At 36.1% G+C, this 14786-nt stretch overlaps 1 protein-coding gene across 2 annotated transcripts in view; it reads left to right on the forward strand.

The window, feature by feature from the left end:
• Nucleotides 1-9425, forward strand: part of NFX1 (nuclear transcription factor, X-box binding 1) — a 46251-nt gene extending 36826 nt beyond the window's left edge. Inside the window, exons 18-24 of one of the 2 annotated variants that reach the window (XM_032219556.1) lie at nt 477-578; nt 1039-1080; nt 1232-1330; nt 3958-4024; nt 6571-6716; nt 8133-8234; nt 9249-9425. In XM_032219556.1, the coding sequence (XP_032075447.1) occupies nt 477-578; nt 1039-1080; nt 1232-1330; nt 3958-4024; nt 6571-6716; nt 8133-8234; nt 9249-9321 (631 nt within the window). In that variant the 3' untranslated portion in view covers nt 9322-9425. The remainder of the gene's footprint in view (nt 1-476; nt 579-1038; nt 1081-1231; nt 1331-3957; nt 4025-6570; nt 6717-8132; nt 8235-9248) is intronic. The other variant, XM_032219557.1, reaches the window with a different exon arrangement.
• Nucleotides 9426-14786: the final 5361 nt, after the last annotated feature.

Genomic DNA, 14786 nt, shown 5'->3' on the forward strand with positions numbered 1-14786 from the left:
GTCTGGTGGCAGCTCCAACAGCTCCTGCCGGGCCACAACAGGTTAGGCTCTTTGAAAAAGTCGAGTAATCTTTGAAAAGGTGACTAAATATAAAGGGGAGCGTTACCTAATTTTAAAATTACAATTTCAGGGGGAAATTAAATTCTGATATTCTTGAAATCTAACACTAAAGCCTGTTAAGAAATAAAGTAATATAATAGTGTAGTTACAAATCACAGATACATGTACTAGATACTTGTTTTAACTTTTTCAGATTGCAGAATTGATGCCAAAGATGCACTCATAGGCTATATTATTTCACTGCCTCTGATTAAAGCAATAATTCAGTCCAAAAAGATTTCTGAAATTACAGTATACATTCTGACTTTCGCCTTAGCACACACATACATACATACATTTCTGTATCATCTTTTAAAGGTCTGCATATGTTTCATAAAATATTCTTTTCCCTTTTTTTTCTTTTTTTTCTTTTGCAGAATAGCTGCAATATCGATTGCCTCTAAATTAACAGATCCCCAACTTGGAGATTCAGTAGAGATAAGTAGATTGATTACCAAAAAAGAAATGAAGCAAACCAGGTACTAATTCATGAATCAGTGGGAAATACCTTTTAAATTCAGCTAGTATTTGCCTTTTATGTTGTTTGCGAGATTATATTTTAGTTAATTTTAGTTGACTGATGCAATTTATTGATATGTTTTTAACTGATTTTGTTTCATTATGTAAAATTGTTATACCACCTTAGTATTTGAAATGGAAAGATGAACTTTTAATAAAGTAATTAAATCAAATGTGATTCTTAAATAGCAATTTTGGCTTGGAGGCATGCCTGCAGAACCTATTGTGTTAATATTCCAATCTGTTTAATCCATTATTGTTGCTAACCTGAGATTATCAATTGCATTTCTGTCTGGCATAGTGCTGTGCCAGACATGATAAATTTAAGTTCCTCTTCTGTGAAATATTCTTTCTTTGTGCATAAATGCAACAGCATTTTCAAATAAGCATTTATCATATGTCTCTGTTTTGTTCATTTAGGTTGCAGTGTGATGAAGAATGCTTGGCTCTTGAAAGAAACAGGTAGGTAAATTGCTTTATTGATTTTAATGCAATAAACAGTATGTGAAGTATTATATGACTGGAAGGAAATAGATAATCTCTTACAGTAAATTAAAAATTGGGATTTGACTGTTGCTAGACCGGATAACATTAAATATTTATTTATTATTAGACGGTTTGCCGAGGCTCTTCACATAGATGACAATTCTGATCCATTCAATGTTCGTTCCTCTGCACCCAAGTACAGTGAGGTTTTGAAAGAGGATGGAAGGTATGCATTATTATTTTTCTTCATCAACCTGGAGTTTTACCATGTTCTATCTAGATTGGTTTCCTGGTCTGTGTATAGCTTTTGCATGACAGCAATGAAGTTTCTGGGCTTCCACAGCTTGACAAGGTTCAACACAATCAAAAGCCTTTCTATAATCAATGGAACACATACTGACTCTTTCTGGTATTTTTTTTGTCTAGGACAGTGGTTCCCAAACTTGGCAACTTTTAACACGTGCTGGCTGGAGAATTCTGGGAGTTGAAGTCCACAAGTCTTAAAAGTTGCCAAGTTTGGGAACCACTGATCTAGGTAGTTGGAATGATCTTTACACCTTTGGTGATTTTCTGGGATTATATATTCCTGGCATACATTCCTAGCATTTTGCTTATCCCTCCCAGGAATACCCTACCCACACAGGTAGTCCTTATTTAGCAAATGCCTTATACGGCGGCCACAATTATGATGATGAAATCCATCTTCATATTTACAACCTTTATAGGTCTGTAAGCTGAAATAAGACATAAGCACAGTTGCGGTTTCACCTACAGACTTAGCTTAACAACTGGTCCCAATTGTAGTAGCTAAACAAAGACTACTTGTACCACAATGAGGCCAATACCGCAGGAATTGCAGGAGACATTTACAATCCTATTGTTTATTCTTCCTATAAATGTTGAATATAATCTAAATCAGGGGTAGTCAACCTTTTTATACCTACCGCCCACTTTTGGATCTCTGTTACTAGTAAAATTTTCTAACCGCCCACCGGTTCCACAGTAAAGGTGATTTTATGAAAACCTAATGAAAATGTTTTAAAATAATGTTATAACATTTTTTTTAAAAAGTCAATTAAATTAAAAAAAATGAAAGTACTTCACTCTTGGACAAAACCCCTACCGCCCACCATGAAAGCTGGAACGCCCACTAGTGGGTGGTAGGGACCAGGTTGACTACCCCTGATCTAAATGAAGATTTAGGAAGCATCAATAACCTGTGCTACACTGACAATGCTTCTCTATAGTTGAGAATTCAAATGATTTTGAAATTCTAGTTCTAGCAAATGAAAATCAAGGAGCACAATTTTTTAAAAAAAATAAGGGATTAAGGGATCAAGCAACTGGTACAAAAGCCATCCTTAAATTTAACAATTTAAATTAAATTTAACAAGAAAGATTCTGAAGTGGTGAATTACGTTTGACTTTGAGGAGCAGCTATCAACAATAAAAGAAGCAACGGTCAAGAAATAGATCACAAGATAGCTATGAAGGCCCTAATGCTGTTTTGTTTCTGTATCTACAAAGAACAGAACGGAACAGGGTTACGGTCTCCTTTGACAGCCTATGGGTATAGAAGCTGAACTTGGAAGCAGGATAGAAAGAACATTAATGCTTTTGAAGCTTTGTGCTGAAGAAGACTTCTGACAATATTGGATAGTCAAGGAAACAAACAGATGTATCAGCGCAGCAGTGGTGGGTTTCAAAAATTGTTCGAACCTACTCTGTGGGTGTGGCCTCCTTTGTGGGAGTGGCTTGCCACCCATGTGACTGGATGGGAGTGGCTTGCCGCCCATGTGACCGGATATGAAGATGCCGACGACACTTGTCAGAACCACCTTAAATTACCTCACACACAGCACTGGCATGCATAAGAATATGATGTAAACTTGTTTTTTTAAAGACATCTTTGGTTTGCGTTAAAACAACTTCAACACACGCAATGTTCTGATTGCACCACAAACGCAGTAGTCATCCTTACCTTTCACAGAGGCACTGAGTTTTATAAATATGAGCATGATAGTGTAGAATAATCATATCCAAGGACCAGTGGTGGGTTTCAAAAAATTTTGGAACCTCTTCTGTAGGTGTGGCCTGTTTTCCGGGTCCATTGGTGGAACCTCTTCTAACCTCTTCGGTAGATTTGACGAACCGGTTCTACCGAATAGGTGCGAACTGGTAGGAACCCACCTCTGCAGCACAGTATATTCACTCGTGGCTGAAAGTATCGTACTTTAGCCACATGATGCAATAACCCAGCTCTCTTGGGGAGTCTATGAAATCGGGAAAAGTGGAAGAAAAGAGAAGAAGACAATCTGCAATAATGTGGATGAACTGAAATTGCAAAGAGTACACACTATTGGAAGACCTGAAGGACTAGGTTGTGGACAGAAAGACTATCATGGAGAAAATGTACATGGCCTCTAACAGCACCAATCTGGTCGCACATAATCAGTCACTGCTCATTCCCATGACATACATGCACAGTCCACAATGCATAAAAGTCTATACAACATTAGAAAAGGCATTGTAAATTGTTGATCAGTTTGTTCTAACAACTCTAAGATATCAAAAGGATAATTTTTCCTACCACATCTTCACAGATTTGGGAAGACTATACTTTCATTTTTAAAAACATTATTTTCAAAATATATGGAATGACAATCTCAGAGTTTAAAAAACAGAATGAATTTCTTTCTCTAAGAAACAAAATGAAATTTATGGGGAATCAGAAACGTTTGATGATATACTCACTTTATGCTGGGGAGGGGGGAGCTTACGGTAGGTTGAAAGAAAAATCCTTAGTTACAGAACTGTTGTTCTTGTCCTAATTATTATTTCTTTCTGCTGCAGAAAAGATTTAAAGTTTGTCAGTGAAGTTGAGAAAGAAATGAAAGCTCTTATAGAAGCAGTCAATAAGGTTGGTAATGTAGAAAACGTGTTCACTTCCAACTACATAAAGTCTTAAATCTTCTATCAAAACCAATATAGTAATATAGTCAGAAAGCAATTAAATCCAGTGCTAAACATTTTCTTTTTTTAGGGAATAGCCAGTAACACAGTCAACATGTTTACTATGGACAGTTTCATAAAATTAAATACACTGTCGTAATCTAAACCATTTTTGATAGATTGGAATGGCAGTTGCCCAAATTTTGTGATATTCCTAGAAGTTGTAGTTGGCATCCTGTGAGCTGGAAAAATTGTCATCATTTGGCTTTATTTAATATTTGGCAATATTTAGATGTAAGTAACATAATTAAATGTTTACAACAAGATATGTTATAAAAAAGACAGAAGAGAAAAATATAATCAATATATCCTGTGGTATGGATAAGGATGCTCCGGGCCCTACCTACTCTCATGGCCTTCTGCAAAGCTATTAAAACCTGGCTTTTCCGGCAGGACTGGGGCCATTGACCTCTTGATTGAGGTCGGGACCCTCTCTGATTGGGTGTATGTTGTGCTTTTTTCTTAACTTTGTTGTGTCTCATTGTTTTAATTCTTTTTTAATAATTTTTCATTTCTGTAAGCCGCCCGGAGTCCTTCGGGATTGGGCGGCCTAGAAATTCAGTAAATGAAATGAAATGCTCCTGTAAAGTAGTACCATTGAATGTGCTGTCTAATTTTGTTGGTTGCAGCCCATATTTAGCCAATCTCTGCATTAAGCAAATAATTAGAAATGTAGGTGTAATGGGCTCTCAGAACAACCTTGGGAGACAGCACGAAGTTGTTGTCCTAAAAGAGATATCTCTTTTAGGACAACAACTGTCCTAAAAGAGATATCTCAGCCACAGAAGGAACGGAGATAGGGAAAGCATTGCAGAAGGCACCCTCCCTAAATCTCTAGAAAACATTGAGAGAATTTGGACATTAGGGAACAATCTATTTGTTCTTTTCAGTATGTAGAAGCATAGAAGAGCAGGAACAGAATGAAATGATAGTGTCACTGAATTAAAATATCTAGCCTATCAAGAAGGATCTTCAGAAAGAGCAAGAAAACTAAAGTGCCAGATCGAAGAAGAAATGTTTGCTTTCATGATTTGGGCAATTTTTTTTCACATTTTTAAACTGCTGCTTCGTTTTTTAGAGGTATTTCATAATTTGTATCACTCAAGTTTGCTGCCTCAAGAAATACTGCAACATGAAGCTCTGTATACTTTACAGTTTTACATAACTTTTTATTTTGCTGTTACATTCTGCATTAAACTAACATTTAAAGCTATAGCTTGAGTCCAGTTTCTATATTGAGCAGTAGGGTTTCTATTTTATTTATTTGAAATCATTAACTATTATATTAATAGATAATCAATCACAATTGGAGTATCTAATTTTAGATTCTAAATCTGATCCTATAGAGACTGCAAGGGCATATGTAGTCCTGCCACACTATCTTGTCCAGATGAGGAATAATATGAATCAAGAATTTCTGATTATGGTCAGGGCCATAAACTGCCAGTCTGGTGATTACTAGAATATGGTCATTATCCAAACACCTGCCAATAGAAAGGAAGTTACAATGCACGTCAATTCAGATGAAACCAATAAAAATGCTTGTCAATCATTCCATTTTCAGTAGGTGTGCTCTTTGTTACAACTACCCGTGACAGAATTATCCCCATATATATAAAAATCACATTTAACTGTCATTTGGAATAGCTTCCAGCTCCTTAGTTTATTCCAAAATCTTTGGAACCTCCAGGGGGAATATTACCTCACAACAAAGAAGGGTGTTATTAAATCATAATAACAGCAAGTAAAGATTTGTGTTTGGCTTCATTTGAGATTTGCAGGAGCAATGTACCCCTTCAGAATATAAAATTCAGATGTTCCAGATGTCATTCAATGTGGGACATGAGCAGCTGAGGAGGAATATAGACGCTAAATAATAAAATGCATAATAATTCACCTATGGCTTAGAGATATGAAACTGGAGAACAAATAGGTAAAACAGAATTAATGTATTATAAACTTAGACCCAGTTAATATGCAAAGACACCACAAAAATGTTCATCATTGGAAGTGAGATTGCCCTTAAAATAAAAGACTTGAATCCTTCTGATTTCAAGGCTCAGGTTTCTTGTATACAAGTGGTATCATATTTCTTAATTTCAGTTCAGTAGGAAGGAGGTGTTTGTTTGGAACACCAACTAGCAATGTTTTTCAAGTTTGATACCTTAAGTATGGGTTTTTATTTCAGCTCTGTTCAATTATAAAATTGTTTATTGTGAGAATATAAAGAGATGCATAAAAGGCATATAAGTATATAAAATGGATATAATATAAATTTTAAAAAGATCTTCTGAGACTTAATCACGGGATTTTTTTTTGTTCAGTATATATATATACCAAGGAATTGGCTACACTTAAAATCATTACCCAATTCTCCATGTATAAAGCGAACATAGATGGTATGGCTCAGTCTTCCCCAAACTCCCATCAAAATATTATATCTCTCCAATGCAGAGCAAGCATACAAAGAAGAGCCATTGTTTTCCACCCATGAACCGAGAACACCGTAGAATCATCCACGAACTTGCTCAAGCTTACGGCATTGAGAGTGTGAGCTATGATAACGAACCAAAGCGCAATGTTGTTATCAGTGCGGTGAAGTATGTTGTTCTGTTTTCTTGTTATAAATGGCAAATTTACCATCTTCCAGTAAACAGTATAATTTTTTTATGTTCTGCATTTGAATCGATTTGATTTTACATTGATATTGTGCAAACATTTGAAGCGTTCTTTGTGTGCCAGGGATTTTAACATATATTTGTGTTTTAGGAAAGATAATCTTCCCATGATTGCTTCTTCATTGAAAATGTCCTTGATTATTTAGTTTCTCTTTATATATAGGAACATTATAATACTTTGATTAAAACATCATTTGGAACAAAATAATAATCCACATAAATATCTAGTCCAGTGTTTCTCAACCTTGGCAACTTGAAGATGTCTGGACTTCAACTCCCAGAATTCCCCAGCCAGCGAATGCTGGCTGGGGAATTTTGGGAGTTGAAGTCCAGACATCTTCAAGTTGCCAAGGTTGAGAAACACTGATCTAGTCCAAAGAGGTCAGGATTTTTTAAAAAGAAAAGCCTATTTATACACCTCAGCATACATGATGTTTGTCACTAATATTTCTATATGGCATGAGTGTATTTTTTTCATTCTTAGCAAATGGGGGGGAATTAATGAAAGCATTAATCTAACCTGAAAATCTATTTAACTTTATAAAAATACTTATCCCCATACCCACAAAATTCCTGTTTTTCAAAATAGGAGTCGCAGTAATGCAGTAAAGAGAATAGACTAAGACAGTGATGGTTAACCTTTTTTGGCTCCTGTGCCAAAAGCAGGGGGAGCGCAGGGGAGTTGTGTGGGTGTGCCACACCCATAATGCTATGCACGCGACATCACCACCCCTCACGCGCATGCACGCATGACCAGCGATACCCCTTCCCTGCTTTTGGCACTTTTTTTCCACCCTCCCCAAGCTCCAGAGGCTTTCTAGGAGCCTGGGGAGGGCGAAAACAGCCCCCCCCCATGCCCTCCGGAGGCCTCAGGAGCTTCCCTGAAGCCTCCCGAAGGCGAAAAACGGACCTACGGACAAACCGGAAGTCACTTCCGGTTTGCTCATAGGGCTGGTTTTTGCCCTCCAGAACCTTCAGGGAAGCCTCCAAAAGGCCCCTGAAGGCTCCGGAGGGCAAAAAATGGACCTATGAGGAACCTAGATGTTCGGGAATTGTGACTTCTGGTTTGTCCGTAGGGCCAGTTTTTGCCCTCTGGAGCCTTCAGGGGCCTTCACTGAACCGTGGCGGTTCGGTGGTTAGAACACTAAGTCTTAGACCATTAAAAGTTTATAGCTCGGGAATTCAAGAGCCCAGTGCCGCCAGACAGAATGAGCTCCCATCACTTGTCCCAGCTTCTGCTAACCTAGCGGTTGGAAAGCAGGCAAATGCTAGTAGATGAATGGGTACATCATATAAGCATGCAGGAAAGTAACAGTGCTTCTGTTTTTTTATCTGTAGAGGGAAATCAGTTTGCCCAACAGTTACTCTGACATCACTACTTACGAAGGAGAAGCAGACCAGGCCTCCCCCACCTATTCCTCATCACAAGCAATCAGAAAAGCAAGTATCATTTCTTTTAAATACCTGGATTGTTTTAATATATATTTTATTGATAGTTTGATGTTAGCATAAATGTATTTATCAGTAACTTGCCTAGTTGATATCCATCTATCCAATAAGAAAGAAAAGGTATGACTTAAATGTTAGCGTAAAAAGTGTTTTGTCACAGATTTTTTTTCTCATCAATCATTTGAGACTAAATTTGAAACTTTATTATCGCCAAGCCAGCGTAGAAGGTAAAAAGACAAGTTTGAACCAGAAGATGAAAATTAAGAGTCAGGTTCTGGCCTGTATTTTTATCAAAAGAAATAATCCCTACATAATCCTTGGCAATTTAGAATGTCATAGCATATTGTATTTTCTTTGTTCTTATGTTTATCATTTAAATTTATATAATATATAAATGGAAGGGCCTCAGAATCCTCAAAATTAATTAAAAGGCAATCCTTAGAAAGTTGGAATGATGTACTTCTCAAAGCAGAAGACTTGGAGAAGGTTCATTGTGGTATCTCCTTTTCACCTTACCCCCATATTTATTTTGATCAGATACTTCTGTAACACAAAGGATGGCTTCCTTCTTTTGTGGATGCCACCTTGAGAAGAAGAGATAAATCAGTGATGATGGAGTTGATAAATGGTGGAACAGAAGGAATAATGTAAAGGAAGTAGCTACATGAATTAATGAGAACAAAAGAAGTAGATATTAGGGAAATATGGTAGCAAGTATAGATAGGATATAAAGACCCATAGAGCTGTTGATCTCTCTGGAAACTTACTTGTGCTCCTTGTTTCAAGTCTCCTTTCTCTCTGCTTGTGGAACAGTTGGCTAAGTCACACATTCGTGACCAGGAAACTTCCTTCTTAGAGTAATTTAATCTTGCTAAACAAAAGAAAGCATTATTGCATAAGTCAAGTCTATACAAGATGTTCCTGTAAGGGAAAGTCATAGATTGTATTTTTTTTCACCCACAAAGTTTTTACTAAATTCTTTTAATCTTTTGCTTTAACTTTCAGGCCTGGGAATAGCAGCACAGAGAGACGGTTCAAAGAAGAGACCGTTATTGACTATTTTGATGTACAAGACTGATGAGATTAACATGGGATTGCACTGTTGAAAATTGGAAATGAAATTACAAATGTGTTCAGGATAATTTTTGTCAAAATATATTGTTTTATATATATTTGAAGTTTATCATGTAAACAGCAGAGGAAAAAAAATGATTCATCATTTTTAAATAAGGCAAGGTTACAACTATTTGTGATTGAATAATATATATATATATATATATATATATATATATATATATATATATATATATATATATATATATATATATATATATATATATATATATATGCATCTACAGTCAGCTTCTTATGTAAACCATTGAGTGGTTAATCAGAGGTATGTAAAGAATTCCTGGTGCAACTTAGAATCTCATCTATGTTGTATGTAGATCTCAAGGATCGGGAGTAGTACCAGCAAGCATCACCTATTCTACCTCTCTTGAAGGCATAAATATGTGTGGGAAAAACTTTAAAAAAGAACTAGTATAAAAAAAAATCTCAGCAGAAACCTTACAGGGATTATTAATAAAGTATAAGTGAGAATTCTGATTATATTTGTAAACTGAGATGAACTGCTAAAAGACTACAGTTAAAATCATAATATTACACAAAATATTCCCATAAGAATTTCAGATGCCTGCTGTTAGTCACAATGGAATCGATGATCAAGAAAATGGCACAATTTGTTTCTAAACTTTGGTGGCCTTTTTCATCACTCTTTCTTTTAAATGCAAGACCCTTTCAAGATTGTGATTGTGCAGTAAGGAATTAATTTTGTGGTTCTTTTAATTTGACAACACTACAATTCCTAGCAACTCAAGGCAACATAGTAGTAAAGGAAGTACTGGAGCACCATAGATTTTCTGTCCCTTGTATGGTTGATTTTGTAAATTTATACATTTGGGGTGGTAATTTGTTTTTGTTTTTTCTTCAGTTAACAGTAGCATATATGATTATGTTTGACTATGGTGATAATGCTACTTTGTTTAAATTAGTAATTCTTACCACATAAAGAAATTATGGGTAACTATGAATGAAGTGGTGGTGGAAGATTTGTCAATGGCATTCTGCTTCTGGAGAGCTAAAATTTTCCTTAATATCTTCCCTCTGTTTAATCTTTCCTGTGCGAGAAATTTCTGATGTCAAAAGTATGTTATCAGGCTACCACCAAATGTGGAAGAATATTATATGAGGTAAGGTAAGTTGGTTACCTTGATTTTATAAATTGGTAGCCTGTTTTCCACAAAATGTCTGTGACATCTTACTTCACGTAGGATATCCTGACCTTTTCTGGATTATAGCTTTTGCTCATTAATACTTTGCAAATATATTGATTTCTGGTTTATTTTTCAATGAGGATTTATTTATCTATTTAGCATATGGCATTCAAAGAGGAAAATAATAAACAAGCATTTTTTATGGCTTGAAAACTAACATGAGAAATAGTCATCTCTCAAATGTAGGAATGTGCTTGAATTTAATTCAAGAGAGAGTGAATTAAATAATATGGCATGTATTCATACCTATTATAATTAAATCTTCTTACTTCCTTTTCATATATAATTAGCCCATGACAAAGTACAAACTAGCATTCTCATAGATATTAATAAACAAATGAATGACGGAACATTATTGTTATGAAGAAACCTATTGACAACATAACGAAAAATTGAGCCATTTTTCTGTTTCCAAATAATAAACTGAAGTTGTGTTACAGTGCACTATGGGGGAGTGTGTATACATGGAAAGTTTTTGAGTCTCTAAAAAGTATAGACCAGGGGTGTCAAAATTGGCGGCTCACAGGCCGGATGCATCACATGCAGGCCACGCCCACCCCAGCTCCGTGAAGGGAAAAAAAACATTGCAATACATCACGTGAAGGCAATATGACGCGGCAAGTTTGGCACCTGTGGTATAGACAGATTATATTTATTTTGTTGATGAGCTACCACATTTGTTAGAGAGCTTACAGGCATAGGCAGAAGGGCTGCTAAGGTATATGTGAACTTTGAATAAAACTAAAGAAGAATGTACAATAGATCAATTGGAATGTATGTAAATGTGGAAAGGCAGTGCTTATCAAGTAAACTACAATATAAAACCAATTGTATCTTTGCAGAGGAAGGTTGTGGATGTGCATTTCTATTCATTGCTTGTTCTGGACAGAATTGTTTATCTGCATAAATTGATATGCACAGGGTACTAACTTAAAAGCAATATTTGTGTATGTGAACTTGTTGTAAGAAGTCACATATACAGAAAACGTTTATTCATTTTCAGTGCTTTGCATTTTTTATTTATGTGGCGTGGTTTCAAAGTGATTGATCCTGCTATTGCTTGGTGAAAAAGTGCCATGTGAATATTAAGGGGTTAAACAGATATTTATTTTTAGTGGTTTGGCTAAATTGTGATATTTTCATGAAGAGTTGACCTCTCAGTTTTTTAAATTATACTTTTCATTCATTTCTCATTTAGTTTGTGCAATTATTATAACTGAGAGGGAGAATTCTTTAGAACACATTTTTGCACACTGTTCTTTCCTAAAATTATGGATGGTGCAACTAAGTTTATATATGCAAATAGTGCAGATGTAGTGCAAATTCAAGAATGTGGCTTAGTAATAGACACACACACACACACAAACACACACACTCAGAACTGCTCAGACTATTTAATGCTCTGTGTGCTTTGACTTCTGTATAATCTAATGTGAAAATTACAATGGAAATTATTCTTTATGCCATTTCATATAATATAAATAATGAAGTAAAAAAATACCAATATAGATTAATTTTAATACATTATTTCAGTTTTTACATTCACAAATGTGCACATTCTGCTTGCTTTCAATTTCAGTGGTGTAATAAATGGCTGACTTTATAAATCTGAAATAGAAGTCTGTAATAAAATACAAACTTTCCAATGGATTTTTTTTTAAAAAAAAATCTACTTTAAAGTTCTTGTGAATTGTATAAAAATGAAGGCTGCTGAAAAGCTGTAAGGACAGCAGTCCCCAATATTTGGGGCAGAAATTGCTCCCGTTTTCAGTGTGGGTTTTTTGGCCCAGCAGTAGTCATTCTGTTTGATCTGTTTAGGTAAATAAATATCTCTGAAACAATGACACAACAGGTCACTGATTGCCTAGTTTACTATGTTAGTAAGCCATGCATTCTAGAGCCGAGGTGGCGCAGTGGTTAAATGCAGCACTGCAGGCTACTTCAGCTGACTGCAGTTCGGCTGTTCAAATCTCACTGGCTCAGGGTTGACTCAGCCTTCCATCCTTCCGGGTAAAATGAGGACCCGGATTGTTGTTGGGGGCAATATGCTGACTCTGTAAACCGCTTAGAGAGGGCTGAAAGCCCTATGAAGCGGTATATAAGTCTAACTGCTATTGCTATTGCTATTGCTACTTCTGCTGATCACCAGCTGCCAGCAGTTTGGCAGTTCGAATTTCACCAGGCTCAAGGTTGACTCAGCCTTCCATCCTTCCGAGGTTGGTAAAAATGGGGAGCCAGATTGTTGCGGGCAATATGCTCTGTAAACCGCTTAGAGAGCGCTGTAAAGCATTATGAAGCAGTATATAAGTCTAAGCCCTATTGCTATTTACAAAGTAGAAAATGAAGATCTGGAAAACATTCCATATAGTTTCTCTACGTCAAAATATCAGAATATACAGTGGAGCATCATAGGCCTGGTTTCAAGTCCTTTGCATGGTATTGTGCAAGTAAACTAAAAAACTAAGATGAAATTGATAGAAGTATGTTAAAATGCAAGTTCCGTTATCTTATTTTGTATTTTTCGTGAAATTTATATGTTTGCTCTTGTCCTTGAAATAGAAGTTTTATTTTCAGGGCACCTTGAGCTATTATTTGAAAACTTTTGGACCATTCAAAAAATCTGTTTAGAGATGTGTCATGGAAATATCTACTGTGAAATTAAAGGGGTGGGGGGAATCTAATCTGCAAGGAAAAAGAAAGTGTGTTTTAGAATACTGAAAAAACCACACAAAAGTATGAAAAGTTAAACATTTTGTTCTAATTCTCTGATTTGATACTTCTTGGGGATTTGTTTATTTATTTGGTAAATTTATATAGTCACCCATCTCACATCTGTGAACTTAAGCAGCATACAAAGTTAAAATCTAAAAAAAAAAAAAATTAAAAGCATTAAAATGTCACTTAAAAAACAATACTCAATTTCCCTAACAGTACAATTACTTTGCAGACTCCATCAAATTGAGAATATAAGGAAAAGTAAATATTGTAAGTATATTAATACTTTTTAGCAATAGTATATAGAGAGCTGGCGCACGTGTAAATGGAATGGTAAGCAGTGGCCAACTAGCACTCACGACTAATCAATCTATAGTCCTAGTTGTGCAGTCCATAGTATGTTCCAGATTTTATGTTTTGTTTTTTTATAGCAGATTAAGCCTGAAATACTGTAAATTTTAACGTATTCTGTCCCAAATTCAGTGCTCCTAAAACAGGTTGAATTTTAGTTCTGTCCTCTCCAATGGTGGGTTTCAAAAATTGTTCTAACCTACTCTGTGGGTGTGGCCTCCTTTGTGGGAGTGGCTTGCCGACCATGTGACCGGATGGGAGTGGCTTGCCGCCCATGTGACCAGATGTGAAGATGCCGATGACACTTGTCAGAACCACCTTAAATTACCTCACACACAGCACTGGCATGCATAAGAATAGGATGTAAACTTGTTTTTTAAAAGGCATCTTTGGTTTGCGTTAAAACAACTTCAACACACGCAATGTTCTGATTGCACCACAAACGCAGTAGTCATCCTTACCTTTCACAGAGGCACTGAGTTTTATAAATATGAGCATGATAGTGTAGAATAATCATATCCAAGGACCAGTGGTGGGTTTCAAAAAAATTTTGGAACCTCTTCTGTAGGTGTGGCCTGCTTTCCGGGTCCACTGGTGGAACCTCTTCTAACCGGTTCGGTAGATTTGACGAACCGGTTCTACCGAATAGGTGCGAACTGGTAGGAACCCACCTCTGGTCCTCTCCCGAAAACATAACTGATGTACATCGTTTCACATTAGTTGAAAACATCTAGGGTCTAATGTTTAAAAAGTATTGCAGGAAAGATTATACTGACACAAGTATGCGAATAAGTTAGACACACTCATTTCAAGACAGAGGGGTAATGATGAAAATAGACCGAGTTTTTCTTTCAGGCAGAACGTTTGCTACAGCTACTCCAAAGCACAGCTACTCTCACACTTGTGGTATTTACTCACCGTGTTATTAGCCATATCAATAGGGGCATTTCTTCATTCAACTGCTTACACAGATAACTGCATCAGCAGCAAAATATTTTGTAGATCATCTGATTAGCCGACGGCTAGCATTGCAGTTCAGAGGGCTTGCTCACAGGATTCCCACTGCAGAACCCCAATTTTAATTTAAAATTAATCTTAATTTAAAATAGTTGAAATTGTACAAGATTGACACCCTCTGCTA

The sequence above is a fragment of the Thamnophis elegans genome, chromosome 6 (genome assembly GCF_009769535.1).
Source record: "Thamnophis elegans isolate rThaEle1 chromosome 6, rThaEle1.pri, whole genome shotgun sequence".
Classification (NCBI taxonomy): domain Eukaryota; kingdom Metazoa; phylum Chordata; class Lepidosauria; order Squamata; family Colubridae; genus Thamnophis; species Thamnophis elegans.